At 30.5% G+C, this 25,146-nt stretch overlaps 1 protein-coding gene across 1 annotated transcript in view; it reads right to left on the reverse strand.

The window, feature by feature from the left end:
* dtn (transmembrane protein 132C dtn) overlaps positions 1-24,520 on the reverse strand; it is a 452,990-nt gene extending 428,470 nt beyond the window's left edge. The window contains exon 1 of the mRNA XM_075364725.1: positions 24,264-24,520. Within this exon, the coding sequence (XP_075220840.1) occupies positions 24,264-24,306 (43 nt within the window). The 5' untranslated portion in view covers positions 24,307-24,520. The remainder of the gene's footprint in view (positions 1-24,263) is intronic.
* Between the last annotated feature and the right edge of the window lie 626 nt (positions 24,521-25,146).

A 25,146-nucleotide genomic window follows, 5' to 3' on the forward strand; every position in this document is an offset into this window, starting at 1 on the left:
CATCTCAAAAAATAAAAACTGTTTCAGAATTTGCCTGGAAGGATCATGGAAAACCGCAGAATAGACATTCATAGCAGCATAACTAAGTAAAAAAGCATTTTTTTTATAAATAAAAAAGATAAGTGGTTATAGCTCAAATTAAAAACATTACAAAATCGGTTTGAAATAAAAAATAAAATGTTTAACTTACTTAGTTGTACGCGCTGTAACGTACTGTTTTTCCTTTGAATACTAAGCCCCTAAGAATAGCTGGCTCATAATTCCTTGAGATAATTTGGTAAAGCGAAAACATAAAAAAATTTGCATTTTTTTTTCTTTTCTCCTTGTTCTTTATATATTCCTTTTTAATTTGGTTTATTACGTTTATTTTCTAGGGATATTCTTCTCTTTTATTATAGCCTCAAAATCTTCAACTATTCATTACTATAATTTTCACCGATTATCAATTTGTATCCATTCATTTATCCAAAGTTAAAAAATTATATATTAGAAGTTTAATACATTTTCACTGGAAGGATAGTAATTACCCAATTTTAAATGTGGAAAAACCTTGTATTATTCTTTTTAGACATCCGTAACATTGATAAGGCGTGGAGTGAATTCCCGTATATGAAATTGTAGTTAATATTCAACCTCCGTGGCGAAGTGGTAACGTCTCGGCCTTTCATCCGGAGGTCCTAGGTTCAAATCCTGGTCAACCACGGCATTTTTCATGCGCAGAAAAATTTCATTTCCATATCCCACGCACAAGCTTCAAGCTTATGTGGTGATAATACAAGCCCAAAAAACCGAAGTTTTTGGGTGTTTTATAAGATGAAAAGTTTAAGGAGACAATAAAAATGATTTCTTTTGCAAAAAAATCAAATCGTACTGTTTTACTTTTAACCACCTTTATAAAACGCAAAACTTTTCAGGATTAGGAAATATTTATTGTTCCTACATAAGGTCTCGTCTGAGAAAAACATCATCTCTTAAAGCTCCCTCAAAAAATCTGAATGAATTTTCAAGATTTTTTTTTTTTTTTGTCTTCAGTCATTTGACTGGTTTGATGCAGCTCTCCAAGATTCCCTATCTAGTGCTAGTCGTTTCATTTCAGTATACCCTCTACATCCTACATCCCCAACAATTTGTTTTACATACTCCAAACGTGGCCTGCCTACACAATTTTTCCCTTCTACCTGTCCTTCCAATATTAAAGCGACTATTCCAGGATGCCTTAGTATGTGGCCTATAAGTCTGTCTTTTCTTTTAACTATATTTTTCCAAATGCTTCTTTCTTCATCTATTTGCCGCAATACCTCTTCATTTGTCACTTTATCCACCCATCTGATTTTTAACATTCTCCTATAGCACCACATTTCAAAAGCTTCTAATCTTTTCTTCTCAGATACTCCGATTGTCCAAGTTTCACTTCCATATAAAGCGACACTCCAAACATACACTTTCAAAAATCTTTTCCTGACATTTAAATTAATTTTTGATGTAAACAAATTATATTTCTTACTGAAGGCTCGTTTAGCTTGTGCTATTCGGCATTTTATATCGCTCCTGCTTCGTCCATCTTTAGTAATTTTACTTCCCAAATAACAAAATTCTTCTACCTCCATAATCTTTTCTCCTCCTATTTTCACATTCAGTGGTCCATCTTTATTATTTCTACTACATTTCATTACTTTTGTTTTGTTCTTGTTTATTTTCATGCGATAGTTCTTGCGTAGGACTTCATCTATGCCGTTCATTGTTTCTTCTAAATCCTTTTTACTCTCGGCTAGAATTACTATATCATCAGCAAATCGTAGCATCTCTATCTTTTCACCTTGTACTGTTACTCCGAATCTAAATTGTTCTTTAACATCATTAACTGCTAGTTCCATGTAAAGATTAAAAAGTAACGGAGATAGCGAACATCCTTGTCGGACTCCCTTTCTTATTAGGGCTTCTTTCTTATGTTCTTCAATTGTTATTGTTGCTGTTTGGTTCCTGTACATGTTAGCAATTGTTCTTCTATCTCTGTATTTGAACCCTAATTTTTTTAAAATGCTGAACATTTTATTCCAATCTACGTTATCGAAAGCCTTTTCTAGGTCTATAAACGCCAAGTATGTTGGTTTGTTTTTCTTTAATCTTCCTTCTACTATTAATCTGAGGCCTAAAATTGCTTCCCTTGTCCCTATACTTTTCCTGAAACCAAATTGGTCTTCTCCTAACACTTCTTCCACTCTCCTCTCAATTCTTCTGTATAAAATTCTAGTTAAGATTTTTGATGCATGACTAGTTAAACTAATTGTTCTATATTCTTCACATTTATCTGCCTCTGCTTTCTTTGGTATCATAGCTATAACACTTTTTTTGAAGTCTGACGGAAATTCCCCTTTTTCATAAATATTACACACCAGTTTTCAAGATACAAAAATGATATATCGCTTCGTTGTTTGGTGCTCATAAATATAGACTCAATCGATATTTAGTAAATTAAAAATATTAATTTATCCGTGTATTTTATGTAAAAAGTTAAAACCTTTTCTAAAAAAAATAATAATAATTCTCACTTATTTTTTAAAAAAATAACTAAATCCATATTTACCAAACCAAACAACGGAACTGTTTTCGGGTAATTCAACGCAACATTTCGGCTAACGAGAAAAGGCTTTATTATTCATCCGGTGCCATTTTTATTAAATTACAAATTCATTTAACAGTTTTTTTTAGAGAGTAATAATACTCTGACTCTAAGTTTTTAAATAATATTAATCTTTTTTTTTTAAATCTAAATTTTCTGCACTTCCACTGAAAGTACTCATACATTAGGAATATATGTGCTCAAATATTTTCATTAACAACTTTTTAATTGTTACACATTGTTTCATATACATTTAATTTACAATTGTTTAATGCATTTATATTTTAAATTACTAATACAGGCTTATTAACATATATTTTTTTATTTTATATTAAATTGTATACTTGTGATGCAGCTATGATCAAAGGTTTTCCCTCGTTTCCCATGATTCATCTAGGTAATTTATTCATTTAGCAAGAGGTTTACGCCCACTTACAGTTATTGATGAATTTTAATGAATTTCTGTATCGTGTGAAAAATGCCACACCTGACAGGCATTCGAACCCGGGGTCTCCGGATGAAAGACCGAGACGTAACGCGAAGCAAGTCTTTTTTATATTTCTGGAGCATTACATCTAACAAATCCATTTCTGAAGTGAATAAAGTGAACTGTAATGATTATTAATATTTACTATGATAACAAAGGATAAATTAAAAAATACGACTGCCAAAAAAACATTGCCCTTTAATGTAGGATAATTAAAGAGCGAGCGGCGTACAATTTTGTATATAGTATTTGTGTATAGTATATTTTTTTTATAATTTTTTAAATTTAGATTGGTTGCGAAGATATAACAACATTTCCGAATAACCGTGATCTGTTAGATCGAGAGTATAACTGAGCGTGCAAAAGTTAGTCTTCAACGTACAGACAAATGCCCCGTTTGAATTTTGAAAATCGGTTAATTGTTTGCAGAGATATTATAAGAGCATCCCATTGCACCTCCCAAAACAGCGCCTCAGGGGCACCCGTTTGTTACCAGTCCATGGTGATGATTGATCTAGCCTCCCACGAGGTACTCGCATCACTTCATCACTCTAGCCTCACACACAGTCCCCACGGGAAGACCATTATTATTAAACGGAAAGTTTTTTAATTTATTTAATATTATTTTATTTAACGTAAATTTAATTCTATTATTTTCTTAATATTATTCATTCGATTGATTCGAATCATTCAGTTCAAACCCAGCTCACACAGTGATAAAGGCTCACAGTTCATATATATATATATTTATAAAGCCTATGATAATCCCGGTAAAGTAAGGATTTCAACGCGAGATCATACAGCTAAATCCGGTTCAGCCGTTGAGATGATACGGTGTAACATACATACATCCTAAATACATTACACTCCTTTTTGGTAATTCGTGAAAAAATAAACTATTTATTTTTTTGTCATACATGTATTAAGAGAAAAGAATTATTTAATTTTAAAAACGATTGTAAACATGAAAACTCAGATCCTTTTTTTATTTGAAATTTTCATTTCCCAAGAATATTTTTGTGTGTTTTTTTAAATTATTTTAGACCAGATATTCTTTAGCGGTATATCATATAAAACTAAGGGCAGAAGCACAGCACGATATCTTAGCAATGGTACACTCGTATCTGATATAAGACAGGTACCGATTTCAGTTCTGATATAAATTTCAGAAGTAAAATGGATGAGCCATTAAAAGAAATTAAACAGTACAAAAAATAAAATCTAAACGGTTATTTATTTTTATGCCGGGTCTTATGAAGATAATTTAAAAATACGGCACGAGTCTAGCTAATGAAATAACAATTCCAATTCTAAAAATTATTATTTTCTAAGTCAGAATTATAATCAATTTGAATGTTTCTGCATATCTGATTTTGTAATAATATAACAAAATTTATTACAAAAGTTCTAATAAATTTTTTTTGTCACATGTATCAAAAAGTTATTCCTTTCATTATAAACTTCAAATTTTGATGTTTCTGATGCTACTTGCTCAATGTTTTAATAAAGGAACTATTAAAAAATGCAATTACTGAAAAGGACCGGTTGATCCTTCAGAACAAACTGATTTAAAGAGACGAAATGTTTTGGTAAAAACCAAATTTAGAAATCAGAGGTAAATGAATTTAAAAAACCAATGCAGCTGATAGTGTTAAAATTGCCAAAAGGAAAATAGAGGAGCAATGAAAAAAAGAGAATATCTCCATCTCATATAGAACATATAACAGATAACGTATATTTTAATATTTATTTAAAGTAAATTTATTTTTTTATCTTTATAGCTCTTTTTCTCAGGATCTATCAGAATTAGAGTTAATTTTATACATCTTAGTAAGATATTAACACAATTTTTAATCATCATTTTAAAATAAATTATATATTAATAGAAAAAAGAACTCTGGACAGTTCTTAAACACAAAATTACTTCTTTTTTTAAAGGTAAAATTTATTACAAAATATCATTATTAAAATATTAAATATCAGCAATTTAAAACCGAACAGCTACAGGCTAAACACTGATGTCACGTGTAACATTTTGTGAATGAAATGAAAAATGAAAACAAAAATTTAATTTAATTCTATATTTACATTAGTAAAAGTTTACCGTATGACACTGTGCAGCGATACACTTTTGTGCTCGGAATGATCATATTGAGACTCACCTGATCCAAAACGTTGTTGTCGATGTCATCTATTTCTTATTCAATGTTCACCTTTATTTCATCAATAGTATGGGGATTCAGTTCATAAACTCTCTCCTTCAAATAACCCCGAGGGAAAAGACTGCAACTACCTAAATCTTTTGAGAACGCAAAGGCGACCGTCTTCTTCAGTACGTCTTTCTGTAAAAGCTGCATGAATGGGTGCTAATGAATCGTGTGATGTACGACACGGTGTCCCGTTCTGTTGAAAGAAAACGTATTTTTTTCCAGAAATTACCAAAAACAGCACTCCATACACTGTTTCGCTCATAGTTAAGTGGACGCTCAAACATCTGGTGAGAATTTTTATTCATACCTTATATTATGCGACATGACCGGGTAAATGAAATCGTATCTCATCTGACATGAGATACAGTATCGGATCTATCTCTCCATCGGCCGATGTTTTTGAGAAACCTATAGCAACAATTAAGACGTTTCGGTTAGTCTGTTCTTTTAATTTGTACAGTTGTTACACGATAAATTTTCAAATTTAGATCATGAACCTTAAGAGAAAATTTGAATTTCAGATCGTTTTCTTGTGATAACTTACGTATACGTTTTTACGTATAGCTCCTGGACTCCTAACGGAAGTTTGCTTATTTCCTTTTTCGTTTGAAACGCCACTTTCTTAACCAAATCGTATATGCTATTCTTTGCTGGGGTACTGGTATTCGGAAATTTTTCCGCGAATATTTTACCCGATTCTTGAAAGGATCCAGAACGCATATAGTCTTCCACCATAGCAAACCTATCCTAGAACGAATAAGGCATTTTAGGAAAACACATCTCGAAAGAACGAAACTATTTTATACTGAAAGCTTACTGACAATAATAGACGAGAGCAGTAACAAATACGGTCAACAGTGGCGCTAGTAGTTGTAAAAATGATACTCAAATTCTTCAGTTATAATTCAGATAATCATTCTTCTACTCAAATACTTCAGTTCAAGCCAGCTCGGTTCGGTTTTAAGGCGCTCAACCAGTATAATCAAAGTTTATAACAACTAAAAGAGGTTGTAATATGATCTTCATGATTTTTTTTTCAATACCCTGGACAAAAAAAATAATTGAAAATCAAAGTAGCCTCATTTTAATATATTACTGCCAGCAATTTGCGATAAAAAATTTTAAACGATTACACATAAAAGTTTATTAGACATCATTAATTATTTATCAAATTGTAATGCGTTAATCGATGGTATTAAATTACAGTTTATCGTGGTAACATACGTAATACACTGAGATAAACGAACGACTAGCATTATTGACAACAGTTTTTTTTAAATTTAAAATCACATATTGAGATATTAAAAAATTAAATACAGTTTAAATATAATTATATTAATGAAAAAAATTACTATAATTTAATAATAATTAGTAAATAGTGATTATTATAGTGTATAATTTAGTGATGATTAGAATATAACCACTTTTTTCTGGATCCGCATTAAACAGGTTGATTCAGCGTCAGAATATTATTAATTCGATTTTTTTAGAATCTATCGAAACATTAGAACCCCCATCAATCCTTTCGTAATTTTTATCGGATTTTTACTTTCCCGTTTATATGGTTATATTTTATAACAGTGTAGTTATAAAATACTATAATAAATACTATCTACTATTAAAAGGTGTTTAAAAAGTGACGCAACCTTATGAAAGAATATTTCCTTCTTTTATTACTGGTTTAATTGAGGAAAAACGGGTTACACAATGCAGCACAGAATATTCATTTCTCCCAATACATTATATGAGCCACTTACGTCCAGACCCAGAATGTCTTTACAGAAAAGTACGGTATGGACACACTAAACAAGTCCTCCATCAAGCGGCTGTACGACGAGTTCGAAGAGACAGGAAATGTGCCAGATGCAGCCAAAAGTGGTCGACCGAAAGTTCTGACACCAGAAAAGTTAATCGACGTGCAAGCTGCATATTCTGCTAGTCCCAAGAAGTCTGTGTGATGCCTATCTAGCCGATTCGTTCTCTCCGTTGGTAGTGCCCACACAGCATTGCGCAAGTGTTTAAAGATGCATCACTTCAGAATTCGTGTTGTTCAGGAGTTGTTACTTGCAGACACTGGAAAACGTGCAGCTCTCTGTCAGTGGTTCATGTCATCTGTAGCGCCAGATGGGGAAGAGCTCGATGATTGGCTTCGGTCTGACGAAGCATGGTTTCACCTCGATTGATACGTGAATGCACAGAATTCACGCAGTTGGTGTACGGAAAATCCACATCAGCTGAAAGAGTTTCCTCTGCACAGACAAAAAGTGCGCGTTTGGTGTGTGCAATGTCACGCAGGCGAATGAATCTTCATGACATTCTCTCATGACACAGTGAACAGTGAGCAACAATTTGAAAACACTATACCTGCAGACCGGCTTGAGTACACGAGATTTCAGCAGGACAATGCTACGGCTCACACAGCCAACAACACTATGACTATCTTGGATCACTGTTTTCATGGACAAGTAATGTCGAAGGGGTTGTGACCCCCCTCTCCATCTCCTGATTTATCCTCTCTTGACTTTTTTTGTGGGGTTACCTTAAGGATGCTGCTTACAAAACTCATCCTCACACCATTTCCGAATTGCAGAGCGAAATTGAACGGTGTTTCGCTGCAATTCCTCAATAAGCATTACATGTATTTAAGATCATGCAACATCGTATGCAATTATGCGAATCGCATAATGGAGACTACTTTCAACAACTATTGTAACTTACTCATTTTACCATAAGTTTGCGTCACTTTTTCAACACTCTTTACTTACTGATTTATTTAAAATTTTAAAGTTTTAAGTAAATCGGATTTACGGGCGGGGTTACTCAACACTATTTCTAAATAATTTTTGCCACGTATCTCGAACATCCGTTGACCAAAAAAGTTGAAATTTAGCAAACATACTTCTATATATATATATATATATATTACATAATTAATATAATACTTAGCTCAAAAATCAGGTCATTTTTGGCTGATTTTCAACCCCATCGAATAAGGGGGCATCGAGGAATCCATATTTTTTTTAGTAAACTATAATTTTTTTAGCCTTGCTTTCAATAAGTCAAATCGGGCAGATATAAATAATAACTCTAGTGAAAAAAGATTAAACCCCGCAAAACAAAGGGGCTGAATGGGACTTGTATTTAAGATATCAACTTTTTTAACCTCAGTTATCAAGACTGAAAACCTAACTGCATTTAGTATTAACAGACAACATGGTATTTTTTTTTAGTTGTGTCCCTTGGGACTGACTTAAGAATTTCGAAGAAAGTTTTGGATTTTTACGGTCTCTGGTACTTAATCTGTTTTTTTTAAGTTGTAGCCTGTTATTAGAATTATTACATAAGGTATCTACTCTATCGAATTTGAAATAAAAATCTTTCAAAGCCAAAGCCGGGAAAGTTAGACAACCCTTTGTCGGCTTTTTTTATGTGGCATACAAAGAGACTCCTAATTGAATGAAACTGACTTTTTTAAAATAAAATCTCAAGATGAATATCTTTTCTTCTGTTAATTTGTTTTATTACATTTTCAGCTAAATATTTCAGAGTTAAAATTAAAGTAAACATATTAATGTTCATTTAAAATTTCATGAGCAGTTATGTAAAAAAACAAAAACCTAAGCTATTGAACCGGCAACGAAAAACCCATACATTATAATCGATTATACCAGCAACTCTTTCAAAAAAATAAATTTTCTATGAAAGAAAATGAAAAAAAACAAACGATTTCTCATTGCGGAATTCTCTTTTTAGTCTAGCAAGAAATTAATACTCGTATGTTAATAAAATGTGATCATTTTCAATACAAATTTCGAAATATTTTTCAAATAAATTACCAGTGATTAATTTTATGTAAATTAGTGGTCATATAATTTATATTTTCTTGATTCATTAAATGATTTTAGAAATATTGCATAATTAGCCAACACAATTTTGTAAATGCATTTCAATTTATCTGGATTTTTAGTATATTCATTAAGTAAAGAAGCACCAAGTTTATGGTGTTTTACGTAATCAGTATATTTTAATGATCTATAGGAAAATAATAATGATACTGGGGTTGGTAAGAAAGAAATTTCGGTTTTCACAAATAAATAGCTTTATGTGTGCTTTGAAGGACTTCAAATCATGTCAATGGTGTGACTTTTACTTTTGGCGTTTGATAGCTATCACTTTTAGCATACGTTAGAAGCAAATTGGGCATAATTTTGTTTGCGCCTTTTAATTTATAGTAAATTTTAACATAGATTGTAAAAACATTTTCCACATATTTTTACTTTTTAATTCCCGTAAAGGCAAGAAAGTTGCTAAGGCTCACAAGAGATATGAATTTATGGTGTTGACTACCTAACAAAATGCACGTGTCAGAATCGGTACAAAAATTCTGTTCTGGAGATTTTTCACTCAAAGATGACCAACGTTCTGGTCAATGAAAACCAAATGTTTTTCATGACCAGTCTTTTCAGTCTAATTGAATCGGATCGTTATATAACTGTGCGAGAGAATGCAGAGAGGTTAAATGAATCGCACTCAACAATTGAAAATCATATCAAATGTCTTGGACTCTTTAGGAAGCTCGATATCTGGGTTCCGTATGGATTGAAAGAGATTCGCATAACACAAAGAATAAATATTTGCGTTATGTATCTCAAACGCAATGAAATTGACCCTCTTTGAAACAAATCATAACCGGTGATGAAAACTGGATCGTCTACAACAACATCAATCGAAAACGATCATGGTCCGAGCGTGATGAACCAAAAGCCACACCGAAAACCGAAATGCATCAAAAAAGATCATTCCGTCAATTTGGTGGGATTACAAAGATATTGTGTATTTAGAGCTACTTTCCGAGAAACCAAACGACGTTTAATTTCAAAAATTATTGAAAGTGAAGGAAGCAATCATAGAAAAACGCCAGTATTGGCAAATCGCAAAGGAATCGTGTTGCACTAAGAAAATTCAAGGTCTCACAAATCTTTGATAATTCTTGGAAAATGATTGAAGCTTGTTCGGGAAGTGATGTCCCAACCCCCATATAGTCCTGATCTTGCACTATCAGATTACCATTCATTTATTTCGAAGTTTGCAAAACTTTTTTAATGGTAAAACTTTAACTAATGATGATGATGATGACCTGAAATTGCACTCTGTACAGTTTTTTGATGATAAGAACCAGAAGTTCTATGAGCGTGGAATCAGAAGTTGCCAGAAAGATGGAAAAAGGTTATTGTACAAAATGGAAAATATATAACTGATTAAAGTTTATCTTTTGTATAAAAAAATTGAGTTTTATTTCACGCTACAAAACCGAAATTATTTTCTTGTCAACCCAACCCCAAGTAACGTAAAAATCTTGTGTAGCAAAAGTAGAAATAGTTCGATATTTTTTCATATTTTCTAACAACAGTAGGGACAAAAATGTACTTGCATAATACTTCAATTACCCCTAATTTGAAACAATATATATGTATTATTTGTAAATAAGGGCACCTTTAGTTGATATCCTACTCTATCTTTTGATATCTATTATTTTATTTTTGAATCTATATTAATTTAAAAACGAAGTTTTTGTACGTTGTAATATTTTTCAGCCTTTGAGCGGTGAGGGGGGGGGGTGATATTGATGAATGATTTTTTTGTTCAGCTGGCTAATCCAGTCGTCTTACAATGTGGAGGATGGGTGGAATTGTTTTTTTTTTAAAGTTTGTTCCTGTTCTCTTATCGCTCTTATTTCTGGAAGAAAATCGATTTTTATTTGCAGTATACATTTAAGCTGTTTTATGCAAAATCATTAATGTGTAATGTTCAGTTCGTATCTGGGTTAAAATTTCATCGATCTCTCTTGGATGTGTAGAGGAGAAGAAGCATGAGCTTCCCTCCAGGTGGAGTTTCACACCACCCAGAGACAAATCTTTTGATATCTATTTCAAATAAAAATTAACTGTGGCCCGTTCCTCCAAAATCATAACAATACTCCAATTATGTCGTTTTTCTCAATTGGCCGACCAGTTTGTAAAGTGATTAGCACGCTGATATCTAAATTAGCGGGTGTCAGGTTCGACTACCAGCAAGGGTCCAGCATTTTTTTTTTAATATCAGTCTATTCATTTCATTTCATCTTTCTCGTTAAAATATCTCTGAGGTCATAATAATAAAAATTATTAAAATCAATAACACTGGCTTCTTTTAAAAATATATTAATGTATTTAATATCTGATAAAAGAAAAACAGAAGAAGAATTAAAAAAGCCTTTTTTTGGATTTTAGGACGGATTTGGAGGCTTGCGGGTAAATCGCATAAACACTTCAGCCATATTTGATTAAAAGTTTTTAATCGAACAGTATGAAAAATATCATAGAAAATTATGGGAAATTTTCTACTATTTTGTAAGTAGTAACCCGTAAAATGTTTTACTTATTAAAATAAGAAAATTATTATTTTTTGTTTAGTAAAGATAAAAAAATCTTATTCCCTACAACAGATTCTTTACGCCGGTCAATACGCCCCTCCTCTACGAAATCTGGCAAGAGTGTACTGAAACTGCAGATCCCGGATTAGCACTCGTAGAACGAAAATGGGATAAGGGAATAAAAAGGGATGGCTAGTGAAAAAGTACAAACTACCCTCAAAATAACCGCAGTACGAGACAAACAACTCCACCCAGAGGGAAGCTCAAGCTTCCTCTCCAATACACATCCAAGAGAGATCGAAAAAATTTTAACCCAGATACGAACTGAACATTACACATTAATGATTTTGCATAAAACAGCTTAAATGTATACTGCAAATAAAAATCGATTTTCTTCCAGAAATAAGAGCGATAAGAGAACAGGAACAAACTTAAAAAAAAAAACAATTCCACCCATCCTCCACATTGCAAGACGACTGGAATAGCCAGCTGAACAAAAAATCGAATGATTTTTTGTTCATGGGTGATAGTGATGAATATCATCCCCCCCCCCCACACCACTGTTCAAAGGCTGAAAAATATTACAACGTACAAAATCTTCGTTTTTAAATTAATATAGATTCAAAAATAAAATATGTTAAAAGAAATTAAATTTTCTAATTAAAGAAGACTTTTCTTATATTATTAGATTAAAAAAAAGAATTATTTAGATTTTCAACAAAAAAAAGTTTATATACGGATTACCATTTGCAAAAATAAAATTGGAAACTAAACGAAAATATTTGTAATTTTTCATACTGCTAGATCAAAAACCTCGATAATCCTTTATTAGTTTAAAAAGATTAAAACTACACATATTTATCTTTAAATTAAAAAAAAATTTGATGAAATGAATATTCAACGAAATTTTGTTCACCATTCTGTTAATTATATCAATAATAAAAATAAAAGTTTCCAAGAATTTCTTATTTTTTCTACTTTCATTTTCCTCAAATGTAGTTTTTATTAATGCCATTTTACTCGTATGAGTACACCTTAGGTTAAAATCATTTAATCACATTCAAAGAATAGTATCAGTTTTTAAAATGTAATAACATTCATTATGCGAAAATCTTTTTAAAACAATATTAATGCAAAATGATTTATATTACAATAAAAATTAAGATTCTTATATACATTATTTTAAACAAGAAATAAATATTAAAAATAAAAAAACGACTGCCAAAAAAGAAACATAGTTGACAAACATTGCTCCTTAATATAGGATAATTAAAGAGCGTGTGGGTGGCAATTTTGCGTATAGTATTTGAATAAAGTATAATATTTTGTTCTATTTTTTTAAATTTATTTAAACATATATACGTAGTCTATGACACTCGTAACATAAGAATTCCAAGCAGGATCATATATCTAAATCGGTTCCACCATTGAGGAACCGGTAGAACAAACATACATACACCCTAAACACATTACATTCCTTTTTGTCCAGACGTGTAATAAATAAATACCTAATTCAGAAAACAGCATAATTATATATTATACAGATCATAAATAAATAGTTAACGGATAACAAAAAAAGAAAGTGTTACATCATTTACCTGAAAGGTTCAAGAGAAACCGTGAAAAACTTGACCAAAGCAGCTCTACAAAGTATAAAATTATAGATAAAAATGAAAATTGCTTATAATTCGTATTAATAAATAAAAATATTAATTTTATTTATTTTCTTTCTTATGAATATTCCGGAAGTCTCTAGATATCCCATCCAGCTTTCTGGAATCGGAGCCTGTAAGCAGCCGCGTCCCTTGCTCGTGACGTGTATGTGAGGTGTATTCTTGTTCAATCTCAAGCCCACCATAACTAAGACGTGTGAAACCCAACCACTACAGAATACCGATATCCACGATCTAGTATCAAATAAAACCATTTGAACCAGAAATAAGAGCCGGTTAATCCTGACCCAATAGGAGAAGACACCCTTTGGGTAGGTTTCGGACGCCACGCCACCCCCTCCGTATCGATCCCTTACAAGCTTTACCGGAGGTCACCTTTAGTACCACGGCAATGACATCTTTCAGTCAAGCCTCAGCCAGAATGACACAAGCGACATTCCCATCGGTGTCCTACTAACCAACATAGACTCGAAACAAAACACATCTAGCCAAGTCTCAAACAAGACTGAATGACTTTCTAAGAACGAAGAAACTGAACTCTACCTACCCGAAAAGTAAAAATGAATTTTACACACAACGAATCATAAAACGAACGCAAAAATACTAGCAAAACATAAAAAAAAAGAAATAATGTAACATAAAAGTAACATAAAAAAATTAACGAAAAACAAACAAATCTATAATCAAACACAAACCAAAACAGCAACAGTTTAACAAATCATAAAACAAAATAACAATAAAACCAAACAAAAACACAAACAAGGAAATATCTATACCGATATTACATCAGAGGTATTCATATTTATGTACTTTGATTGCTTTTCTGTTTGCAATTATTACGTCTTTTATATACGCCATCTATAGGTCCATTCAAACCTGAGAACCCTCGACTTCAGGCAATTTACAACGAGTTTTTAACTAGATCAGAACCTGACAGGTTAAAATATCAATTATTTAAAAAAATAATCATGATGCAACTATGAGATGAAAAAGAATAAATAATATCTGTACATAATAAAAGAACAATTTTGAAGTTTTAATTTTTAAGTACTTGAGTACTTGAGTACGTATTTAAAAGTACGTATTACATTAAATATGCAAAAGATTCAGGTTTATCTAATTAGCAGTTACTTTTTAAAAAAATTCCACCGAATGATGATATTGCTCTGAAAAAAACTTACCGATTTAATCATAAAAAAATTAATCAGACAATCCCTCGGATCATTAATATCTTATTAAAAAGTTTAATTTAAAGTCTCTCTTACAAGCGGAAAATTTATTTTGCCTGACGCAAGAACAGTTTTGCCAACTAGTCTGATTCAAGTAAATATATATATATATATATATATATATATATATATATTTAGAGAGAGAGAGAGAGATTGAGAGAGAGAGTTAATAAAGTATGGGAATCCTTAAATAACTTTTCAACTAAAAGTTAACAACCAAAATGGAAGCCATTTAAAAAAATGGTCTGCAGTACATTCCAAACAGTACTGAACACGAAACCGATAGGAGCAATTGTTAAATTTTATTTTTCTATGTTTAAAGGTTGATCAGTTATTTAAGGAAAACTGTAAACGAATTGTGAAAATAGCTGTGAAAAATATTAAACGACCGCCATTTCGGTTACTTTTGTCGTAATCTGAACTTTTTTACATCAACATATTTTTTTCAGTACCCTTTAAAATAATGTAACCCCTTCTTTCCATTTCAAATTTTTGACTCCCATGGTTCCTCCTGGATGCTTGGAGTCTGATAATCTCATACCGAAAAAATAGATCTTTTCGAGTTTTTTTTTCTATGTTTAATGCCTAAAAAGATATTTAAGATTTGCCATACTTTATAAATACGATATATATATTAATAACTATCTATAAAATTAAATTTTGAGGTATGAAAACATAAATTTAGAGAAACGAAAATTTTTAATTTATTAAAATATCTGTGAATATAAATCACGTTTAATGAAATGAATACCAATTACATCACTAACAAAAGTCATTTTTTGGTTTTTAAATAGAAAGAAAATACAGTAAGTAATTATTTTTAAAAAATGGAACCAGCATCAAAATTCGCTAAAAAGTAAGAAATAATTTCGTTCAAATAATTGCAAGTAATTCTGTAGACACTTTTTTGTATCGGCGCCTGCTTCGACAAAATTAACTTCTAGATATAACATAAATTTATTCTACCAGTTCTAGTGGTTCTATTCTACTAGTTTTAGTTTATTAGTTCTGTTCCACTAAGTGTACTATATTCGTACACTTTATAAAAATCAATACCGATATTACATAAGTGGAATTCATATTTATGTGCTTTGATTGCTTTTTCGTTTGTGAATATTATGTCTTTTTATATACGCCATCTATAGGTCCATTCAAGTACCACATAAGTGGCCGGCCTCCTTGGCGCGAGTGATAGGTAGCGTCTCTGCCTTTCCCGGATTCGAATTCCGGTCAGGCATGGCATTTTCACACACGCTAAAAATCATTCATATCATATTCTGAAGCAATACCTAACGGTGGATCCGGAGGTTAAAAAAAAAGTACCACTTAAGTATTATCATGTATGTATTTTTCAACATTATGGTACCACCGGGAAAAGTAGCTGCGTCGATTGCAACAAGATTTATTTCAATCTGATTAATAGGAAAAAGGTTACGCGCGAACATACAAAAAAATATAAGGCTCGAATACATAACCTCCTTTTTTCAAGTCGGTTAAAAATAGAAAATATCGGTGCACGTTATCATTCAGGCCTGTAATGCATTAAATTTTAACTGAATAACTCGGCTTTTCTCCGTTTTATCACCAGCTGTTCGTATTATGATAACCTTTAGGTGAAAACTACGAAAAATTAGTTTCTCATAATATGTTATATTCTCATAATAAATCTGTTGAAAACTTTCGCATAATAAATTTGTTGAAAATTTTCGTTTTCTGTTGAAAACGAAAATGAATTTGAATCTTATGATCTTACCATATCACACTGTTTCTCTTTGAAGCGCGTTAATCGATCACACTTGTTATAACTATTACACTAGGCGCCATATAAGTTCGCGGTATGACTGCCGCGTTACAGTATCGTCAAAAAAAATTTTAGACAATATTTAATGACACAAATAGAATAATCAATCTTTTCTGCATAAAATAACACTTTCCTGCCATTTTTTTACTGGAAAAACACACACAGATTTTTAGAAGATTTTCTAAAAAAGTAAGATTTAGATAGTTTTAAAAAAGTAACAGACGACAATAGATACTTGATATTCTGAGTTGTTATTCATCTAACCTCTGTTTATCACTTCCCGAGTACCAGTTTGGTTAATTTTTTTTTTAAACACCCATAATATCTTTTGTAAAAGAAACTAATTCCAGGATCTGACAGTCCTTATGCAATAATTTTGATTTCGCTGGAATCGTCTATGCAACACAAATTCAGCTATGACCGTTTGCAATCAAAATAAAGTAACAAAGATGTGTGACAGAGATAGATTCGAAACTAATTTATGAATTAAAAAGACGCCCGTAGAACAGCAGTGCTCTCATTCATTTAAATGTAAAATATCCTACCGGCTAGTCTTAATGATTAATTCGCCGCAAAATCAGTTCTTTAACAGCTGCTTTCCGAAGTCGAAGATTCTGACGTTCAAATCCTAGTAATAATTTGTTGATTTTAAACAGATTTCAGTACTACAGTGAATACCGGTGTACTTCGGTGGTTAGGGTTCAATTAACGACACGTCTCAGGAACAGTCGGCCTAAGTCTCTACAAGACTACATCTTATTTACAAGTCACACATATCATTCTCAACTCATTGGGCCACTACGCGGGGGGGGGGGGGGGGTTGCTTATTGTTTACTAACAGATTGCAACATATACGTTACGAAAAAAAGTAAATGTAAAATAGTATATTATGGAAATACATTATAAAATCATTACAAGCTTTCAGGATGCAGAAAAATAATATCTTTAGATATATGTTTCTTGCGAAAAAATATGACATCATGTAGATAGATTTTTAATAAGATTTTAATAAAAAATTCTACTATTTTAATGCCTTTATATTTAAAAATAAGCAAATTCTGCTACAGAAAAAAATCAGAAATGAATTGCTTTTTTGATTGGAATTGCAATTGATTTTTGAAAAAAAAAATCAATTCAGTCATTTTAAGCAATTTGAGAGCTTTTTTTAATGATTTTAATGTTCACTAAAATGATTTTAAATATATTAAAATCAAAATTTAAAAAAACATTTCAATTTGTTTTTTTTTTTTTGTTGAGAGAGATTCCTATCAAGGGAGCAGTATTAAGATATTTTAGTGACTTTATTTGTTTAACAAAATATGTTTTAAGCCTTAAAAATTTGAAATTTCAACAAAAAAATTCTCACTTAGGGGCTCCCATATTCAAGGGGAAGCATTCGGGTAAAATTAATTTTATGAAAATAATCCCTAAGAGGTAATAATAATTTTAAAAAAATAACTTTTTAAAATCGTTTAAAAAATACAAAGATATAGCCATAATTCTAAATAAACAAAGTTATAATTTTCTAGGAAGGGGTGAAAATGTTTGGCTAATTTTTTTCAAGAAATACTAAAGAGCATGGGCTATCAAATAAGATTATCACATTTTAAATGCAATGGGTAACTTGTGAGAAGGATTTAATTTTTTTTTAATGTTTTAAAAATTAAAAAAATATTTTTTGTTACAAAGACCACTACAGCGGGGTATGGAAAAATGTAATAACGGTTTGAAGGCCTTATTGATGTAGAAAATATAGATGGAGAAAACTCTATTAACTCCTTTTCTGAAGCAAGATATAACTAAAAAAGAGATATAGAAAGTCATTTTTGGGGGAGGTGTGAATATTAAATAAACGTTTCTGGTAATTTGTGATCTTGATAAAAAAAAACTTCAACTGTTGTAAGAAAAGGTTTTTTGCTGAAGTGCCCAGATAAAGATTTAAAATTTACTTCAGCCAAAACATCCAGATCCCTTTTACCAATCTTTGCAGAAATTTAATATTTTTTCCCCCTGAGGTAGTGCCTGTCTACTAAGTTTGAAGAAAATTGGTCAACGGGGTCCAGAGTTGTAAGACCAAATACAGGCCAACATACATAAACGTACAACATACAGCCAATATACACAATAAATTAAAGCTATTACATTTTAAATGCAATGGGTAATTTGCGAGATGGATTTAAATTTTTTTTAAATATTTTTTGTTACCATAGACCATCACAGTGAGATGGAAAAAACTTTTGTAGCGGTTTGAAGGCCCATTGATGTAGAAAATATTGATGGAAAAACCCATTAACTCCTTTTCTGAAGCAAAATACAGCAAAAAAAAAAAAGGTATAAAAAGTAATTTCTTGGGGAAGGAATGAATGTTAAATAAAAGTTTAGGTACAGACGCACAAACATCCATCTGACAAAAATAGATTTTTTGGACTAGGGATCATTGGAATAAAAAAGTTTTTTTCAGATTATTTATAATTTATTTAGATCCACATTTTTTTTTTTTAATTTTAAAAAAATTGTCTCAATTTCTCTCAAGGCACAAAATTAAAAAAAAAGAAAAAACATTTTTAGATTTTTTCGACCGATCTGTATACTTTCTCGTTGTAGCTACAGCAGCATATACCGTTATAACCAGGAAAACAAATGGTATTAAGTTTTGGACAAAATTAAAAAAGACTTCCCCATTTTCAATTTTTGTGATTTTTTTATAGTGGTCACAGACAACTGAGCTTTTGTAAGGTTTAAGTATTTAAAATTCTAAAATTTTAAGTTATCGGATTTCGGGTTGGAGAAGTATTCAACATTTATTTCAATACAATTTTTGCTTCATTCTTGAAACCCCGTTGACCAAATAAATTAAAATTTGACAAATATTCGGCTCTCTCTCTATATATAGATGTATATAGGTATATAGTCGCATATACCCACCTTTGGATTGATTTTCAACCCTATCGGACAAGGAGGCATCGTGATGCCTCCTTGTCAGAAAATACGGTTGTCGTGACAACCGTATTTTTAATTTTTTAGTAAACTATAATTTTTTTTAACTTTGTTGAATGACATTGCACCATATCAGACAATATTGAAATAAATAATTACTCAATAAATAAATTTTTCAGCCTCAAAAACAAGAGAGCTAGATTGGACCCGTACTTGAAAAAATCAGTTTTTTAATCTAATTTTCAAGATTGAAAATCCAACTGCATCTAATTTACAGTCGAGATGAGAACTTTGTTTAAAAATATCCATGAAATCTCATGGGACACGATTTAAGAATTTAAATATATCTTTGAATTTTTTATAATGTTTGATGTTTTATCTTCTTTTTGTCAAGTTGTGGCTGTTATCAGAAATTTTATATGATGTACTTGTCGACTAAGGGAGTCAAAGGAGCAGAATTTTTTTTTAATAATTACAGTCTAAATACGGGATTATTCTCATAACAAAACCGTCATTTAGTCAAGGGAATCAACCGAGACCAAATTTTTTACCAAGAATTTTGATCTTTTCCTCGATTATACTTTTAATATTGCATAATTATTAAGCTAAAAATGTAATTTGATAAAGAGAATACAATTTTTACTGGATATTTTGATCATTTTTGCAATAGCACTTTAAATATTACACAATTAAGGAATTAATATTACAAAACCCTATCGCGAATTGAAATAAAAATCTGTCAAGGGCAAAGCCAGGAAATTATGCAACTTTTGCCTGATTTTTATATATTTATATCGATTAATATTAATTTTCTTTGTAATATTGCTATAATCAAGTTTTCTCCGGTTTCCCGTGAATTTTTTAGGCAAATCTTGAAGCAGTTCTTTTTATTAACTGCGGAATATATATATCGACGGAATCTACGTGTATGTAATTAAATTACGATATACTTTACTCTGATACTTTATAACTTTTTTTATTTTCAATTCAAGCAAGAAACTGTTCACTTTGATCTTTTGCAACTACTATTATTAGACCTGTAAAGTGCAAAATAGTTTTTAAATTTTTAGATAAAAATTACTAGGCGTACATATTATTTTTCAATCCATCTAAATTTACTGAGTTTATTTTAAAACCGGCTGTACGCTGGATAGCACTATCTACTACACATTCGCAGCTGCACCAGTATAAGAGACAACTTTATATTAAGTACGAAATCTGGATTTAATTAATTTGATAATGTAAAAATGTATAGAGAAGTAAAAGTTGTACGATGGAATAACTAAAACATAACTGCTTTTGCATTACCCAGCGTAGTAATACAATGCAATTTCTCGTCCGTCGAGAAAGGAAATTATTACGCTTTTAACGATTTAAAAGATGTTCTGATCAATATATTTAAAATTAATCGTACGATTTCTTTCTCTGGTCTTTGAAAAATATTAATTGATTAACGCTGAATTTTCTTAATTCTAGTTCAACGTGTACTTAAAATTAAAAATATACTGAAATATTTATGAATTAATATCTTCAAAGTTGTTATTTATTTCACAAAATAATTATTTTTATTTATTTACCACGTCTCTATTTATTTACAACTGGCATCTCCGTCGCGACCACACCCGCTATATGATTTTTTTTTTATTAATTTAATATTATTATTTATTATTAATACCTTTTATTACATTTTATGGAGAAAATAAAAAGAGTCAAAAAATTATCATCTTACATTACGGTGCGAAAGCGTACTACCGGGTTAATTGTCTGCAACAACTTGCTTGTTTGTCGACGGAGTTTTACAAATGAGATGTCATTTTTTTCAAAATAAAATTCTTGATAAATTCTGTAATAAGTAAAAATGTCATCAAACAAATAATTACAAAGAAATTGAAAATTAAAAAATTAAGATGGCTGCCGTTTTTAAATTTTTGAAGATGACGTTTATAAAATTTGTAATTTTGTAGAATAAGACACTAGCCTTAGATTTGCCAAATTTAATTAAAGTAGGTTTACCGGTTCCTGAGAAATAATTTTTCTGTCGAAAATCACAAAATGGCGAGAAGGAAAACAAAGCAAAATAGGACTTATGTCGATAAGAACGTTTTTTTACTCATTTTAGTGTTCTAAATCAGTACCTGAAGTTTGGAGAATACGTCCCGGAACACTCTGTATAAATAGAATTCTTTACTTTAAATCTGTGACTGATTACTACACTTTTTTCTTTTTTAGTGTATATATATATATATATATATATATATAAACTCATCGTAATGAGTGACGCTAAAGTGTATAAAAGTAAACTATCTTTTAAAGCTTTAAGATATTTTAACCAAGAGCGTAAAAATATCTTAAGTTAAAATGACGTAAATTACAGTTATTATTGGTTTTTTTTAATCAGAAAAATACGAAATATTTGAATACTGATTATCTCTTTTGTAAAAGCTATTTTAAGAAAATTATGAAGAATAACATCTGTTAATAAATCAAATTCTTAGTTTTTTTTTTTTTGAAAAAATGTGATATCAATGCTTTTTGAGGAAGAAAAAACTTGCATTTGGAAAAAATAGAAATTATTTAAGTGATAGAGTTTTTTAATAATGGAAAATTTTCATAACATTTCCGCTTTATTATTATATTATGATTTAAATAAAATTATTTATTTATATTAGCTTATTTAAATTCTTTACAAAATGTACAAATCATAGGAAAAAAAGTATTCTGATCAATGCAAGCGGAAATTTCCCGGCTAATTATTATTTATTCTACAGAGCAGCTTTAAATCAGCGAAGCTTGTATATAATTCCTGCACAGAGCGGTCTTTATTTTTATTACAGACATTTAATTCATATTTCTTATTTGTTGATATAAGCACAGCTCCATAATAGAAGTCGTAATTCAAAAAATTTAAGAAAAAGCTTAATCGAAAATTAATAAGTTAAGTTTTATACTGATAACGTCAGGAATAACGGTACGGTTAACTAATAGATGTATTATCAAAAAGAATTGCTCCCAACACTTGTCTGGAAGAATCGAGGGAAATCGAAGAAAACCCATGATTATAAATTATATAAAATTAATAAATATAAAATGTTATACTTCATATTAATAGATAAAAATAATAATTTTATGAAGTAAATAAAAACGTTAGAGAATAAAATAATCAGTTTTTGGAAGTTAATTGCTAAACATCCGAATAAGTATTCAGGATTATGTTAGCGAATATGCATATAATTCAGAATCATCTTATTAAACCAATCGGTAATATTTACTGATGGGTGTGATTTCTTTTAAAAAAATAATAATTATTTTTAAATAAATTGTTTGAAAACCTTTTTAATTGTCAAATTTATCAGAAATAAAAAATGTAGTATATTAATATCCTTTCTTGTGAGACGATGGGCCTATTACTGCGTAACGGTAAAATAGTGAAGATTATATTTTTTTAATAAATGATTTTTTCCTTTTTTTATAGAAAAGTTAGCTTATTCAAAACTATAAACGTATGGAAAAGTAAACGTTTTTAAATTATTAAAAAAATTTACATGTAATATTTTTGGCGGCACGAAATACAGACCTAACAGTCAATTTTTTTTCTGCATCCTTAAAAACTTGTTAGGAATATCTGAAATATTTCCAAGGTGAAATATTATGTTTTTTATGGTCGAGTAGATAGACAATAAATGTTTAATAATAATGAAAATTTTAGTGATTAAGAATAGTTTCGAAAATAGAAATATAATTTAATCTTAATGCAAACGAATACTTTCAAAACATTACTTCGTTCAAAATTTAATGGTAAAAATAAAAATATAAAAATTTCAACATCGAATGCGTAAAAATAAAATTAAAAGAATTAATTAATTAAATTTTTTTAAAATAAATTAAAAAAGGAACCAGTTCAATAAAAAAATATTAAATCGGATCGCGGTAAGACTACGGCTGCATCCCTTATACTTGATGGTTTCGCAACACCTGGTACATCTTGTAAAGGGTGTGAAAAAGAATAATTGCCGTCGGCCGAAGTCACGTTTAATAAACCAGTTGCCGTAGTTTATTGAAATTAAACAACAACGTTGGGTTCGGTTTCAATGCATACCGTTGGTATTTATAAGTGGCTAATGACCACAGTAATTGATGCCGCTTGGAGAAGAAAAAACACGTTAAATTAAAATACAATAGTTTAAGCATTAAAAGGTTTTAATGCTTAACAACAAGCAAAATACTAAAATATAGATCTTTCATTACAACTTCAATGTTTTATCACAAATGTTAATCGCTGACATATCTAAAAGTTATGGAATCGATTCTCGTTTCTTAACTCTTTAACGCATTACTACCTGATGATCGGCTCATTTTCTTGGTTATAGTGGAAGCTGTAAATCGCCGCAACTTTTATCATGATGTTAAATAAATCACACATATTCAGGGACAATAATATTTATAAATAAATAATTGACCTGTAAAATACATTATCAAGATAAGTGTTGCTGCAAGACAAAATTTTTAACGGAATTCAAAATTATGCCTCTACTACTAATGACGATAACAACCGAGTAAGCACGGGGAAAAATTTTACAGTGATAAAGTATTAAATCGTACATCAGAACAGATTATAATTTTGTTTTATAGTTGTAAGAAATGACTGTAGCACAAAAAGATGTATGATACGTCTTTCAAATACACACACAGTAAATTAAGTAGATTTCATAAAAATAAATATTTGTTATCGTTATTGTACAAGAAATATATAGTACAGTACGAGTCTATGGACAGATGCAGTGGAAGGGGAATCGGGTGCAGGTAGGTAGATATCTTTTTACTCTTGTCTACGACGATCTCTACAAAGTGTATACATAACATTAGGAATGTGATGTTCAAACGTTTGAGTACATACCTGCAGCAGCCATGGTAAGGATTAAAAGCATCCAAGAATCCATGACAAACAGCCGATGAAATTAAATAATTAATTACATTTACCGCCACTCTAAACGATCGATCACAACATTATAACACGACACAAGCATAGACATTTTTAAACGAGTAAATAACTTTTTGGTTAGGTTTACGGTCGTTCGATCAAACGTGCTTTCGCTAGGTGGGAACTGCAAACTAAACGACACTGGCGCCACCTATTGGCCCGCGCCGGCTCGACTAAACTAAAGTATTGACCCGCGTTGACGCTCGGACTCGCTACTTTTACAGTTTCACCAACCCCTCTCTTTTCGTACTACAAGCGCACTACCAACATTACAAAATATCTTCATACAACTACAAATACATCATTTTTTTTCTTTAAATTTGATTACTTATTAATCAAGTTAATCAAATTCCATCCGCTTTTAATTTGGTTTATTATGCATTTTGCTTGTTGGCGCGTTCATTGTTAAATACAACGGGCCTAAGTACAAACCGAATTCAATCAAATTTTGTAAGGCATGTGAACCATAGTTTGAGGATTTTTGATATCGTTCCGCCAGTAGCAAATATCTTAAAATTGATCACAGTTTTTTTTTCGGTGTTCAAATATAATTTTTAGTCTGGGTGGAAGTGGCAAAATCACTTTTAAAAGTTATTAGACTTAAATTTCTGGTTAATTTAAACAAAAAATTAAAACCCCTTTTTTAAGATTTTTTCTCAATAATCAACTTACATTCTCACTGTCAAATTATGGTAATACATCAAAATCATAATGTTTTATGACATATGATTATGATCCATGATATTTTTATTTTGGAAACTATGAAATAAATTGCAATATAGAATTTACTTAGTGGGAG

The sequence above is a fragment of the Lycorma delicatula genome, chromosome 4, assembly GCF_047948215.1.
Source record: "Lycorma delicatula isolate Av1 chromosome 4, ASM4794821v1, whole genome shotgun sequence".
Lineage (NCBI taxonomy): Eukaryota > Metazoa > Arthropoda > Insecta > Hemiptera > Fulgoridae > Lycorma > Lycorma delicatula.